At 44.5% G+C, this 12,821-nt stretch overlaps 1 protein-coding gene across 1 annotated transcript in view; it reads right to left on the bottom strand.

Moving 5' to 3' along the window:
• The window catches only part of LOC140488944 (BAR/IMD domain-containing adapter protein 2-like 2), a 63,315-nt gene that overhangs the window by 15,471 nt on the left and 35,023 nt on the right, over window positions 1-12,821 (bottom strand). Inside the window, exons 7-11 of the mRNA XM_072588168.1 lie at window positions 12,610-12,756; window positions 8,556-8,660; window positions 6,468-6,600; window positions 5,492-5,699; window positions 964-1,035 (exon numbers count right to left, since the gene is read on the bottom strand). Of these exons, the coding sequence (XP_072444269.1) occupies window positions 964-1,035; window positions 5,492-5,699; window positions 6,468-6,600; window positions 8,556-8,660; window positions 12,610-12,756 (665 nt within the window). The remainder of the gene's footprint in view (window positions 1-963; window positions 1,036-5,491; window positions 5,700-6,467; window positions 6,601-8,555; window positions 8,661-12,609; window positions 12,757-12,821) is intronic.

Raw genomic sequence — 12,821 nt, 5'->3', positions numbered from 1 at the left:
TACCCAAGTTACCTAGATACCCATGCATCTCGTGAGAAATATGAGGAGAGACTAGCAGGTCTGAGTGTCAGTTGGTCTCACAATTTGCATCTGTGCTGCACCGGGAGCTGTATCCCTCATTTGGGTTTCTGGAATTAATATGATCTACAGACGGTGGCGGAACACTGCTAAAAGAAGATACTTATTGTCAAAGTTTTCCACCTTGCTTTCATCAAGAGAAATGCAAGAATACCAACTTTCAATATATTATAACAATGTATACCACAGGGGAGCCAAGCTCTTGGGTATGGCAGTAAACACACCACCAGTGCATACTTGCCAATGTCTGTGTTGGATATGAGCCTACAATTGTGGCAACACTTGAAGAACAGTCCTAATATGCTAATGACTACAGGAACAACAGATAGTAGATAATTATTTGAGCTTTTGTGCTCATTTATGCTTGCTGAAGAGGATATAAATTAATTTGCAGAGACATGTTCTCTGCAAACAAAAGGAATATGTTCAAATTTAACACCCTGAGATTGGGTAGCCTAGCACACTCCATTACATTCTCCATGGCAAGACCTCAGAGTTTATTTGTTAACCAATCACTCCCCCCCCACCGACCTTTTTTTCTTGTAAATTATGATTGTTTGAACTTTGGCATTCTTGAATTTGTCCTGATGTGCGCACAGCACAGAAGGTTGGGAAATGAATCCCTCCTTTCACCAATAATCCACAGGGGACCTTTGTCATTGGTAACAATACAACAATAAGTGGCCAAAGGGGTTGAACGAGCTCAGTTCTTCAGTCCCCTGCCAAGAAAGTGCAGCGACAATTGGTTTTCATTTGGCCAGATGTGTAACAAACACCAAGTTATGTCACAATGGCCATGCGGGAGATGTTTTGTAGCTGTATCTATGTGGTTAATGTTTCACTCAAACTGGTACTCATTCCCCCCCCCCACTCCAGTATAATTACCTGGTTGAAGGCTCTCGTCTTCGTATCTCTTCTTCCAAAGGCCGGACGAATGAGCATGGGAACCAGCCCTGTCTGTAAGCACAGATTCAATAGACAATCATGGATTAAAGAGAGAGAAAAACAGAAGTATCCTCAAAACTAACTGTGGCAAATTTCTGAAAACATTCTACATGTAACCAGGCACCTCTAGTAAGGCAAGATCCTGTTGATCATTAATTATGTTTACCAGTTAACCACATCATGTCACATCTGGAGTCACGTGTAAACCAGACCAGGTAAGGATGACAGATTTCCTTCCCTAATGGGCATTAGTGAACCATGATGGGTTTTTAAACATCAATTGACAATACTGTCATGGTCACCAGATTCCATTAACTGGATTTAAGCTCCACCAACTGCAGGGGTAGGATTTGAGCCTCGGTTCTCAGGACTTTAACCATGTCCCTCTGGATTACTAGTCCAGTGATATTACCACGACTCTACCGTCTCTAAAAGTAACAACAAAGTTGAAGCAACTTTACTATGTGGGTGCTGAATGGTTCGAAATGGTTAACATGTGACCAACCGGAAGGGGCAGGCTAGGGGGAGCTGACAGCCTCATGGTATTCGTGCTGAACTAGTATCATAGAATCCCTACAGTGCGGAAACAGGCCATTTGGCCCAACAACTCCACACTGACCCTCCGAAGTGTAACCCACCCAGACCCATTCCCCTATCTTGTTATCCTATATTTACCCCTGACTAATGCACCTAACCTATACATCTCTGGATACTATGGGGCAATTTAGCATGGCCAATCCACCTGACCTGCGCATCTTTGGACTGCGGGAGGAAACCGGAGCACCTGGAGGAAACCTATGCAGACACAGGGAGAGTGTGCAAACTCCACACAGACAGCCACCTGAGGGTGGAATAGACCCCAGGTCCCTGGCACTGTGAGGCAGCAATGCTAACCACAGAGCCACTGTGCTGCCCCAAAACTATTAACTCAGAGGCCTACATGATGTCCTGGCATGCAGGTTCAAATCCCACCATTGCAGAATTTCATTTTGATTAAAAATATGGAATTAGGAGCTTAGTGATGACAGTGAGCCTTTGTTGATTGTTGGGGGAAATCCCATCTAGATCATTAATGTCCTTCAGGGAAGCAAATTACCATCTTAACTGGGCTGGTCTACACGTGACTCCAGACCCACAGCAATATGGTTGACACTTAAAAACCCTCTGGGCAGTGAGGGATGGGCTACAGGTGCTAACCTTACCAGCGATGCACATTGCGAATGAATTGAAAAACAGTAAGGTGTTTTGCTAGCCCTCAATTCTCCAAGGTCAGCTCAATATAATTTCACAGAAATATCAGGTCAAATATAGATGCACGTGAGGGCCATGTGGATGTGAAAAATTGCATCTAAATCAAATTTAAAGGGTATAAGCAATTAAAGGGAAAGTGTCAGGCTAGAGGGGTAAAAAGTATACTCAAGGCGAGCTTTGTATTACCTTAACTGCTGTGACTGGACAAAGTCAGAGTGACGATGGTAATATTGGGGAAACTACAGATGTACATGGTGAAGATGTGAAATAGGCAACAGATAAGGAGCAGGGATAAAAGAGTAATATTGAGCTCAAAACTGAAGTATTCCAGACACTTAACAAGTCCATTGGTACAGCTCCCAGTGAAATATTGTGTGCAGTTCTGATACTTTTTCTTTTCTCAGGGGACGTGGGTGTCTCTGGCGAGGCCAGTGTGAGTTGCCAGTCCCTAACTGCCCTTGAACTGATGGTTTGCTCAGCCATTCCAGAGAATAGTTAAGGGTCGCAGAGTCATACAGCACAGGATCAGACTCTTCGGTCCAACTCATTTATGCAAACCATAATCCCAAACTGAACTAGTCCCACTTGCCTGCGCTTTGCCCACATCCCTCCAAACCTTTCCTGTTCATGTACTTATCCAAATGTCTTTTAAGCGCTGTAACTGTTGCAACCCACATTCACCTCTTCCTCAGGTACTTCATTGTGCACTCAAACCAAAACACTTGCCCCTTGGGTCTTTTTATAAATCTATCTCCTTTCTTTTTAAAAATATACCCCATGGTCTTGAAGTTTCCCATCCAAGGGAAAAGGCAACTACCATGAACTCTATCTATAGCCCTCATGATTTTATAAACTTCCATCAGGTCGCCTCTTAACCTCCTATGTTGCGATGAGAAAAGACCCAGCCTATCCAGCATTTCTTTATAACCCAAACATCTCATACCTGGTAATACCCTAATAAATGCCTGAACCCTCTCTAGCTTAACAATATCCTTCCTATAACAGAGAGACCAGAACTGGACACTGTACTCCAAAAGAGGCCTTGCCCAATGTCTTGTGCAACCTCAACATGACGTCCCAACTCCTACCCTCAAAGGACTGAGAAATGAAGGCACGCGTGCTAAACACCTTTTTAGCCACCCACTCTATACATGATGCAAACTTCAAAAAAATCATGTACCAGAACTCCTAGGTCCCTCTGTTCTAGAACACCATTCACCTTGCTGTGGTTCTGGAGTCATGTGTAAGCCAGATTGGCTAAGAATGGCACATTTTCTTCCCTAAAGGGTATTAGTGACTCCAGATGGAGTTTTAACAATGGCTGTCATGGTCACTATTACATATTCCAGAATTATTGACCGCATTTGAGTTCCGTCAGCTGCTATGGTCAAAAATAAATCCAAACCCAATTCTCAGAGATAATGATAATCCTATCCTTCAGTGAATTTAAAGGAACATTTTGACCTGACTGCGTAATATTTACAGTTAACGTACATCACTCACTAATCATTTCGGTTGTACCTCCAACATAGATTCATGAAGCATAGAAACAGACCCTTTGTCCAACTCATCCATGCCGACCAAGTTTCCCAAACTAAACTAGTTCCACTTGACTGCGTTTGACCCATATTCCTCTAAACTCTTGCTATTCATGTACCTGTTCAAACGTCTTTTAAATGTTTTAACTGTGCCCGCATCTACCACTTCCTCTGGAACTTCATTCATCACACGAATGACACTGTGTGAAAAGTTGCCCCTCAGGTTCCTTTCTCCCCTCATTTCAAAATTTTGCCCTCTAGCTTTGAACTTCCCAATCCTAGGGAAAAGATCTTTGCTTTCACCTTATCTGTGCCCCTCAGGATTGTATAAACCTCTGTAACATTTAGGATTATGCACCAATATCAAAAGTCAAATGGGGTGGCACGGTGGCTCAGTGGTTAGCACTGCTACCCTCAAAGGAGGAGTGTGGGTTTGTTCCAAACCTCAGGTGACCGTCTGTGTGGAGTTTGCACATTCTCGCAGTGTGTGTGTGCGATTTCTCCCAATGCTCTGGTTTCCTTCCAGAATCCAAAGATATGCAGGTGGATTAGCTATGTTAAATTGCCCATTATGTCCAGGGATGTACAGGCTAGGTGGGTTAGCCGTGGGAAATGTGGGGTTATGGGGATAGGGTAGGGATCTGGGGGCACCTAGGTGGAACTCTCTTTGGAGGATCAGTGTAGGCTCAATGTGCTGAATGACGCCTTTCCACACTGTAGGGATTCTTTTATAGGAAGATGGAGGAAACACATTTGTTGCTGATCAGCGTAGAGGGAGGTAAAAGCCAAACTGCTTTGCATTCATGAAACGGTCTTCACTGTTAAAGAGAATATTTTACTGTCAGGGAGAAAAGAAAGACATGTCACTGAAACTTTTCGTTTTGCACTCATCAGGACAAGTGCACGAATCCCAATTTTCGATTCATCACAACTATTTATGCTGCAAGAGAAAAGGGTACTGATTGATTGACTAATCAACCCTGATTGTCAAGGTATTGCCAAGGAGAAAGCACCAAGGAACTATGATTCCCCAGCTCCTGGCTGCTTCAAAACAGAAATAAGGTTAATATACTTGTAGTGACAAGCATGAATGGGCCATGTTACGTGTTTGACTAATTATTTTAAGTGACTGCTAGTGTAGCTGATAACTCAGCAAGTGTTGCCTCATCACAGAAGCATATCCAACAGTAGACATTATATTTTGAGATTTGCAAACTGTGTTTAATTGAATGGGCAGGCCCTGTTGGATCACCTGGGAGCAGAGAGAACCCTCTGCTCCCCGATGTTTTCTCCATGTCAATATCTTGCCAGCCAACAAAGACGACGTTCCCCTGTGGTAGCCATGACATGGAGGAGCCGGTGTTGGACTGGGGTGGACAAGGTCAGAAGTGACATGACACTGGGTTTTAGTGCAACAGGTTCATTTGAAACCACAAGCTTTTGAAGCCTTTCAGAGTGCATCCACCTGAAGAAGGGGCAGTGCTCTGAAAGCTTGTGATTTCAGATAAGCCCGTTGGACCATAACCTGGTGACTCCTGACTTTCTCCTGTGGTAGTAATTGTTGTGATTGTTTGAAATTTGGAACTTGTCTTGATGAGGGCAAGGCAGAAAGCGTTGGCTCTGTGTTTCTCTTCTCAACCACATTCACATTCCATCAAGTGATTGTTAGAATTACATACTTGGGTGTGCCTTCCAGTTTTCCATAAAGCCAGCCATTCCTCGCCTCGGGAACCAAAATGGCGATAATATCCCCTCTTTCAAAACTTAACATGGTTTTATTGCTGCTGGCGGAGTGAGAGGCAATGGCTTGTACACGAGGATTGACCATTGCATTAATCTTTTCTCCAAGTGAGCCAGACCTTGACAGACGCCCCTCAGAGCCTGCTCCTGAGAAAATACACACAGATATCATCACTCACTGGGTGTACATGTCCTTGCAGCCATCAATCATTGCATCACTCCACTCCACTGAAGCTTCATAACCTACTTAGACTTCCCGCTCACACATGTCACTCTGAAATTACAGCAGCAACAACAATATTAGTCTTAACGTTGAGTATAGGTGTTGGGACGCCATGTTGCGGACAACGGTTGGCCACTTCTGGTCTCCCTGCTGCAGGAAAGATGTTGTGAAACTTGAAAAAGCTCAGAAAAGACTTACAAGCACGTTGCCAGGGTTGGAGGGTTTGAGCTATAGGGAGAAGCAAAATAGGCTGGGGCTGTTTTCCCTGGAGCGTCGGAGGCTGAGGGGTGACTTTAAAAATCATGAGTGGCATGGTTAGGGTGAATAGTCAAGATGTTTTCCCTGGGGTGGGGGAGTCCAGAACTGGAGGACTGGGTTCAGTGGGCCAAATGGCCTACCTCTGTTTCTACTTTTTAGGTTTCCATGTCTTCAAAATATTGATGATGCTTTGAAATGAATTAAAGGTTTATTATATATTGTTTAAGGGAACTGAAATCAAGTTAATGATAGAGAAGGAACATTATTTCATTTAAAACAGATTGTACATGCATTTCCTTTGAAAGCTGTGGTCAGTTTGGTAGACTGGACAGATAGGCAGCAATAAAAATTCAGTGCAGAGGCATGTGAGGTGATGCATTTTGATTAGGAAGAACATGAGCAGTACGCATATAAGAAACTCCAGAACATCTTACTTGGTGAGGCATTTCTTTCCTCGAGCTGCCTGTGGTCAGAGTATGGATACGTGGTCAGCTCTGCCCCATTTAACTCACGACTCGATGGCTGAGGGCTGGGAACATAGCTATACCTCGAGACATTATCATCACTCTGTGGGGGCAATGTTTCGAGAAAGAAAAACACAAAATACGTCAACAAGCTGGGTCCTCAGCTTTCAAATAATTTTATTTCCAGCAGTTACACAATTCACTGTATCACGTGGTTCAGTCGCAGTCCTGTGCCGGATTACATCTGCACTTGCTCGTTTGACATAATAGTATATATACGTAAATTAAAACTTCATTGAAGTAGCAAAAACATAATATCTGAAAGGGTTAATGTTGTAGACTGCACACTAGCTCACACTAGATCCTCATGGTAGTAAATATTTCATCTCTGTCTCCTGATTGTCTTAGTAATTCTGTCTAACTACCAGTGTAGTACCTATTGTCATCATGCAGTTAACTATACAGTCATTGAGATATACAGCATGGAAATAGACCCTTCAGTCCAACTTGTCCATACCAACCAGATATCCTAATCTAGTCCCATTTGCCAGCACTTGGCCCATATCCTTCTAAACCCTTCCTAATCATTTACCCATCCGCATGTCTTTTAAATATTGCAATTGTACCAGCCTCCACCACTTCCTCTGCCAGCTCATTCCATATACGCACCACCCTCTATGTGAAACAGTTGGCCCTTTTTAAATCTATCCTCTCTCAGTTTAAACCTATGTCCTCTAGGTTTGGACTCCACTATGCTGGGAAAAAGACCTTGTCTATTTACCCTATCCATGCCTCTCCTGATTTTATAAACCTCTATAAGGTCACCCATCAGCCTCCGATGCTCCAGGGAAAACAGCCCCAGCCTGTTCAGCCTCTCCCTGTAGCTCAGATCCTCCAACCCTGGCAACATCCTTGTAAATCTTTTCTGAACCCTTTCAAGTTTCACAACATCCTTCTTACAAGAGGGAGACCAGAACTGAACACGATATTCCAAAAGTGGCCTAACCAATGTCCTGTACAGCCACAACATGATGTCCCAACTCTGCTACGCGATGCTTGGTTTGTAGGTTTTCAGACAGAGCCTTAACACAACGAGTGATAGTGGTCTGGATCTACATAACATTTTCCAGTGGGAATTCCTCATAAAGCAAATTGAGAGCTATTGAAAATTTAGACTCCTGCTTAGAAGTGATAATGCCAGCATGCTGTCCAATTGTCAACAGCTCTCTGGACCAATCCAAAAGAAGAAATAAAGGAAAAGTCCTTCTTTCTATTTTCTAAATGCCTCTTCCTACTAATGCCGATGCAAATACCTCTAAGATATAGGCACCACCAAAGTCATGTGACTGCTGCACTCCTCCTTTTGGTTTGGAAGGTGCTCTCGAAGGAGGTTTGGTGGTGGGTTTCTGCAGTGCACCTTGTAGATGGTGTTCACCATGCATCAGTGCTGACAGGGAGTGAATGTTGGCAGGGGTGAATGGGCCAGTCAAGATGTAAGCTTCATCCTGGATGGTGTTGAGATCTTTGAGCATTATTAGAGCTATACTCACTCAGGCAAGCAGACAGTCTTACATCCCCCTCCTGACTTGTGCCTTCAGGCTTTGGGAAGACCTGTACATCAAATTTCCTGACCCCCTGTCTATCAGAACCCAATGATTACAGCCACTCGACCAATTCCTTGCCCTGTTCTAATGAGTTCAGCTAACTTGGCCACCAAATGGGACAATCAGAGCTCCATCCAGGAGCAAATTACTGGAGATGCTGGAATCTGCACTGAAAGTCAAAAATGCTGGAGATCACAGCGCAGGTCAGGCAACATCTGTGGAGAGAGAGCAAGGTAACGTTTCAAATTGAGATGAATCTTCATCAGAGCTGACGAAGACCTCTGATGAAGAGGCATCTAGATTCGAAGCATTAGCATGCTCTCTCTCCATAGATGCTGCCTAACTCGCTGTGATCTCCAGCATTGTTTGTTTTCAGTCAGAGTTCCACCCTGGGAAATGACGACAAAGGAAAATGACCTGCCAACTTGCTGGTTACCGTATTGAGAGACATTACCGTGGAAGAAGGCCGTGGGCTTGCTCTGCCAGAGACGTTTCCAGAAGATGCTGGGCTGGTGTGTTCTCTCCACCCTGGGACTTTGCTGTGGAGAACGTCACGAGCCTGAAACAGAAAATGAGGAGAACGAGGAACAGATAAAGCATAGCAACCCAATGATTAACGGTGGGGCCATCATTTTAGTCTTACGACATTGTCAATCATGTAACCCTGCAGGAGCATCAAGGAATCTGCAATAAATGCTAGCCAAGTCAACGAAACCCACATCCCACGAATAAACAAAAAGAGGAACAGTTTACTGATTATTACCAACAGCACAGGCACAATTACTGTCATTATTGAACTAAAATTATCTTAATTAATACAGAGAAAGAAATGTTACCTCACTTTGTAGCTAATTTATAATTAACTTGGCTATCTTCTAGTCAACCTTTCACAAAGATGTTATGACACACCTCTGGAGTAGGTGGGACAACACTACCACTGTACCGTAACAGCCCTTAACAACTTGAGCCACCTTGTTCAGGCAATACATCCTAGGAAGGTGGGACATGAACTTTTGGGCCAGAAGTTAGGCTGCTCCCACTGTGTCAGAGAATCCCAAAGTTTGATTAAGTACATTGTTAACATCTGTTGGCTGTGTAACACCATACATTCATAATTCACAACAGCAGCGGGTGTGTGCCTACAGTACTGACTGTATCCTTTAATTGTGCTGAATTAGTTAGCCCTTGGAAGAGGTGCTACATTCAGCTGAAAGACTAATACGCAAGATCCCCCTATGTCAACAAACACAGGCCGAAGAAAAAGCCTTTGGGAAGGCTATGCATATCTCCATCCAATATGAATCAACACTCAAACACATGACAACAGGTGGAAAATACCTCAGGGGTGCCAATATCTTAATAGATGACCGAATGGGATATTGATCCCAACAAACCAGATCACTTCATTCACTCAGAGGATGCAAGTATCCATGGTTAGGCCAGCATCTATGGTCTATCTCCTAACTACCCTTCAGTAGATGCTGATGAGCTGTCTTCCTCAGTGGTTTGCTGGGACATATCAAGAGGCAAGCAGAGAGCGTTCCATCCTGACTAGTGCCTTCAGGATGGTAGACAGACTTTGGGTGGACCTGTCCATCAAATCCCCTGTCCTGTCAATGATTACAGTCACTTGACTGATTCCTTGCCCTGTTCTAATGAGTGCAGCTTACATGGCCACCAAAAGGGACAATCAAAACTCCACCCTGGGAAATGACGTCATGGGGAAATCACCTTCCAATTTGCCAATTATCGTACCATTACTGTGGAAGAGGGCCGTGGGCTCACTCTGCCAAAGATGTTTCCAGTAGATGGGAGGCTGGTGTGTATGCTCCATCCTGGCACTTTGGCATGGAGGTATCAGTCACATTACTGTCAGTCTGGAGTCACGAGTAAGGCCAGGCTGGTATGAAAGCCTGATTTTCCCACACACCTCAGAGTACCACTTGTGAACTAAATGGATGTTTGGGGCAATTTATATCTGCGAGGATGTGGTGGGGTGGGGTAGGGAGGGATGGTCTAGATGTTCAGAGGGTTGATGTAGATTCAATGGGCCGAATAGTGTCTATCTGCATTGTAGAGATTGTATGAGGAGACAGGGTGGTGAAGGCGGCATTTGGCACGCTTGCCTGGATCGATCAGAATATCGAGTACAGGATTTGGGTTATCAAATGATGGCTGTACAAGACATTGGTAAGGCCACATTTGGAGAACTGCAAAACTCTGGCCTCCCTGCTATAGAACAGATGTTATTAAACTGGAAAGCATGCAAAAACATTTACAAGGATGTTATGAGACTGAAAGGTTTGAGTTATAAGGAGAGGCGTAGGCTAAGGGGTGTAGATTAGATTAGTTACAGTGTGGAAACAGGCCCTTCGGCCCAACAAGACCACACCGACCCTCCGAAGAGTAACCCACCCAGACCCATTTCTGTCTGACTAATGCACCTAACACCATGGGCAATTTAGCATGACCAATTTACCTGCATCTGCACATCTTTGGACTGTGGGAGGAAACCGGAGCACCCGGAGGAAACCCATGCAGACACGGGGAGAATGTGCAAACTCCACACAGTCAGTAACCTGAGGCAGGTGACCATATTGAGGTTTATAAAATCATGACGGTCATAAATAAGGTGGTTAGCCAAGGTCCTTTCCTCAGATAAGGGTCTCCAAAAGTGGAGGGCATACGTTTAAGGTGAGAGGGGTAAGATTTAAAAGGGACCTGAGGGGTTCCATTTTCATGCAGAGGGTGGTGCGTGTATAGAACGAGCTGTCAGTGGTGGTAGAGATGGGTACAGTTACAACATTTAAAAGACACTTGGACAGGTACATGGATAGGAAAGGTTTACAGGGATATGGGCCAAATGCAGGCAAATGGGACTAGTTCAGTTTAGGAAATTGTGTCTCACTAACTTGATTGAGTTTTTTGAGGAAGTGATGAAGAGGATTGATGAAGGCAGAGCAGTGGATGTGGTCAATATGGACTTCACTAAGGTCATAGAGTCATAGAGATGTACAGCACAGAATCAGACCCTTCGATCCAACCTGTCCATGCCGGCCGGATATCCCAACCTAAACTAGTCCCTCCTGCTAGCATCCGGCCCATATCCCTCCAAATCCTTCCTATTCATATACCCATCCAGATGTCTTTTAAATGTTGCAATTGTACCAGCCTCCACTGGCAGCTCATTGCATACATGTACCACCCTCTGTGGGAAAAAGGTGCCCCTTAGGTCACTTTTATATCTATCCCCTCTCACCCTAAACCTGTGCCATTTGGTTCTGGACTCCCCCACTTCAGGGAAGAGACTTTGTCTATTTATCCTGTCTGTGATCCTCATGATTTTATAAACCTCTATAAATTGCTGATCTTTGAGGGGCCCTATTCTCTCCCTAGTTACTCTTTTGTCCTAAACGTATTTGTGAAACGCCTTTGGATTCTCCATACTCTATTTGCCAAAGCTACCTCATGCCTGCCCTCCTGATTTCCCTCCTAAGTATACTCCCCCTGCCTTTATACTCTTCAAAGGATTCATTCCATCTATCTCGTCTACACTTGACATATGCTTCCTTCTTTTTCTTAACCAAACCCTCAATTTCTTTAGTCATCCAGCATTCCCTACATCTACCAGCCTTTTCTTTCACCCTGACAGAAATATACTGTATGTGGACTCTCGTTATCTCATTTCTGAAGGCTTCCCATTTTCCAGCTGTCCCATCACCTGCAAACATCTGCCTTCAATCAGCTTTTGAAAGTTCATGCCCAATACCATCAAAATAAGCCTTTCTCCAATTTAGAACTTCATCTTTTGAATCTGGTCTATCCTCTTCCATCACTCTTTTAAAACTAATAGAATTATGGTCACTGGCCCCCAAGTACTCCCCCACTGACACCTCAGTCAGTGCCCTGCCTTACTCGCCAAGAGTAGGTCAGGTTTTGCACCTTCTTTAGTGTTTGACAAGGTTAGATCACACAGAATACAGAGATAACTAGCTGTTTGAATACATAATTAAGTGGTGGTGGTGCGTTGCTTTTCAGACTGGAGACCTCCCACCCGCCTCATAACCCTGCATTTCCCATGGCTAACCCAGACATCCCTGGATACCACGGAGCAATTTAGCACAGCCAATGCACTTAACCTGCATACCTTTGAACTGTGGGAGGACACCAGAGCACCTGGAGGGAAAACCACACAGACACAGGGAGATTGTGTAAACTCCATGCACATAGTCACCCAAGGATGGAATCAAACCAAGGTCCCTAGTACTGTAAGGCAGCAATGCTAATCGCTGAGCCACCTCATGGATTAGCAGTTGAGAATGATCAGGTCAGCCCATGATCTCACTGAAAGTCACAGCAGACTCTATGGGCCGAATGGCTTACTTCAATTCCCACGTCTTATGAGCTGTCAGCTGCAGGCCTTCATTCCCAGTGCTGAGTATTTTGGAGTGGTATGGATCCTAGGAAAGGTGTTCAGACTCGGGGGATGGTGGGGTGTCAGTGCCTACCTTGTTGTAAAAGCTGAGAAACTGGAACGACAGGTGGAAGTGTTTTTCAGCCAGAAACCGATAGCGACGTCTCTCCTCAGCCAAGGCCTGCTTGTAACTGTTGCGAAGAAATAAGTCCAGACTGGACTCCAGGTTGTAGATCCTCTCCTGAAACAGATCATGAACAGACATTGATATGAGGAAACAGGAGAGGAGGGCTCTGGGTGAATGGG

Source organism: Chiloscyllium punctatum, chromosome 18 (genome assembly GCF_047496795.1).
Source record: "Chiloscyllium punctatum isolate Juve2018m chromosome 18, sChiPun1.3, whole genome shotgun sequence".
Lineage (NCBI taxonomy): Eukaryota > Metazoa > Chordata > Chondrichthyes > Orectolobiformes > Hemiscylliidae > Chiloscyllium > Chiloscyllium punctatum.
This window is presented reverse-complemented; position numbering and strand designations above follow the sequence as displayed.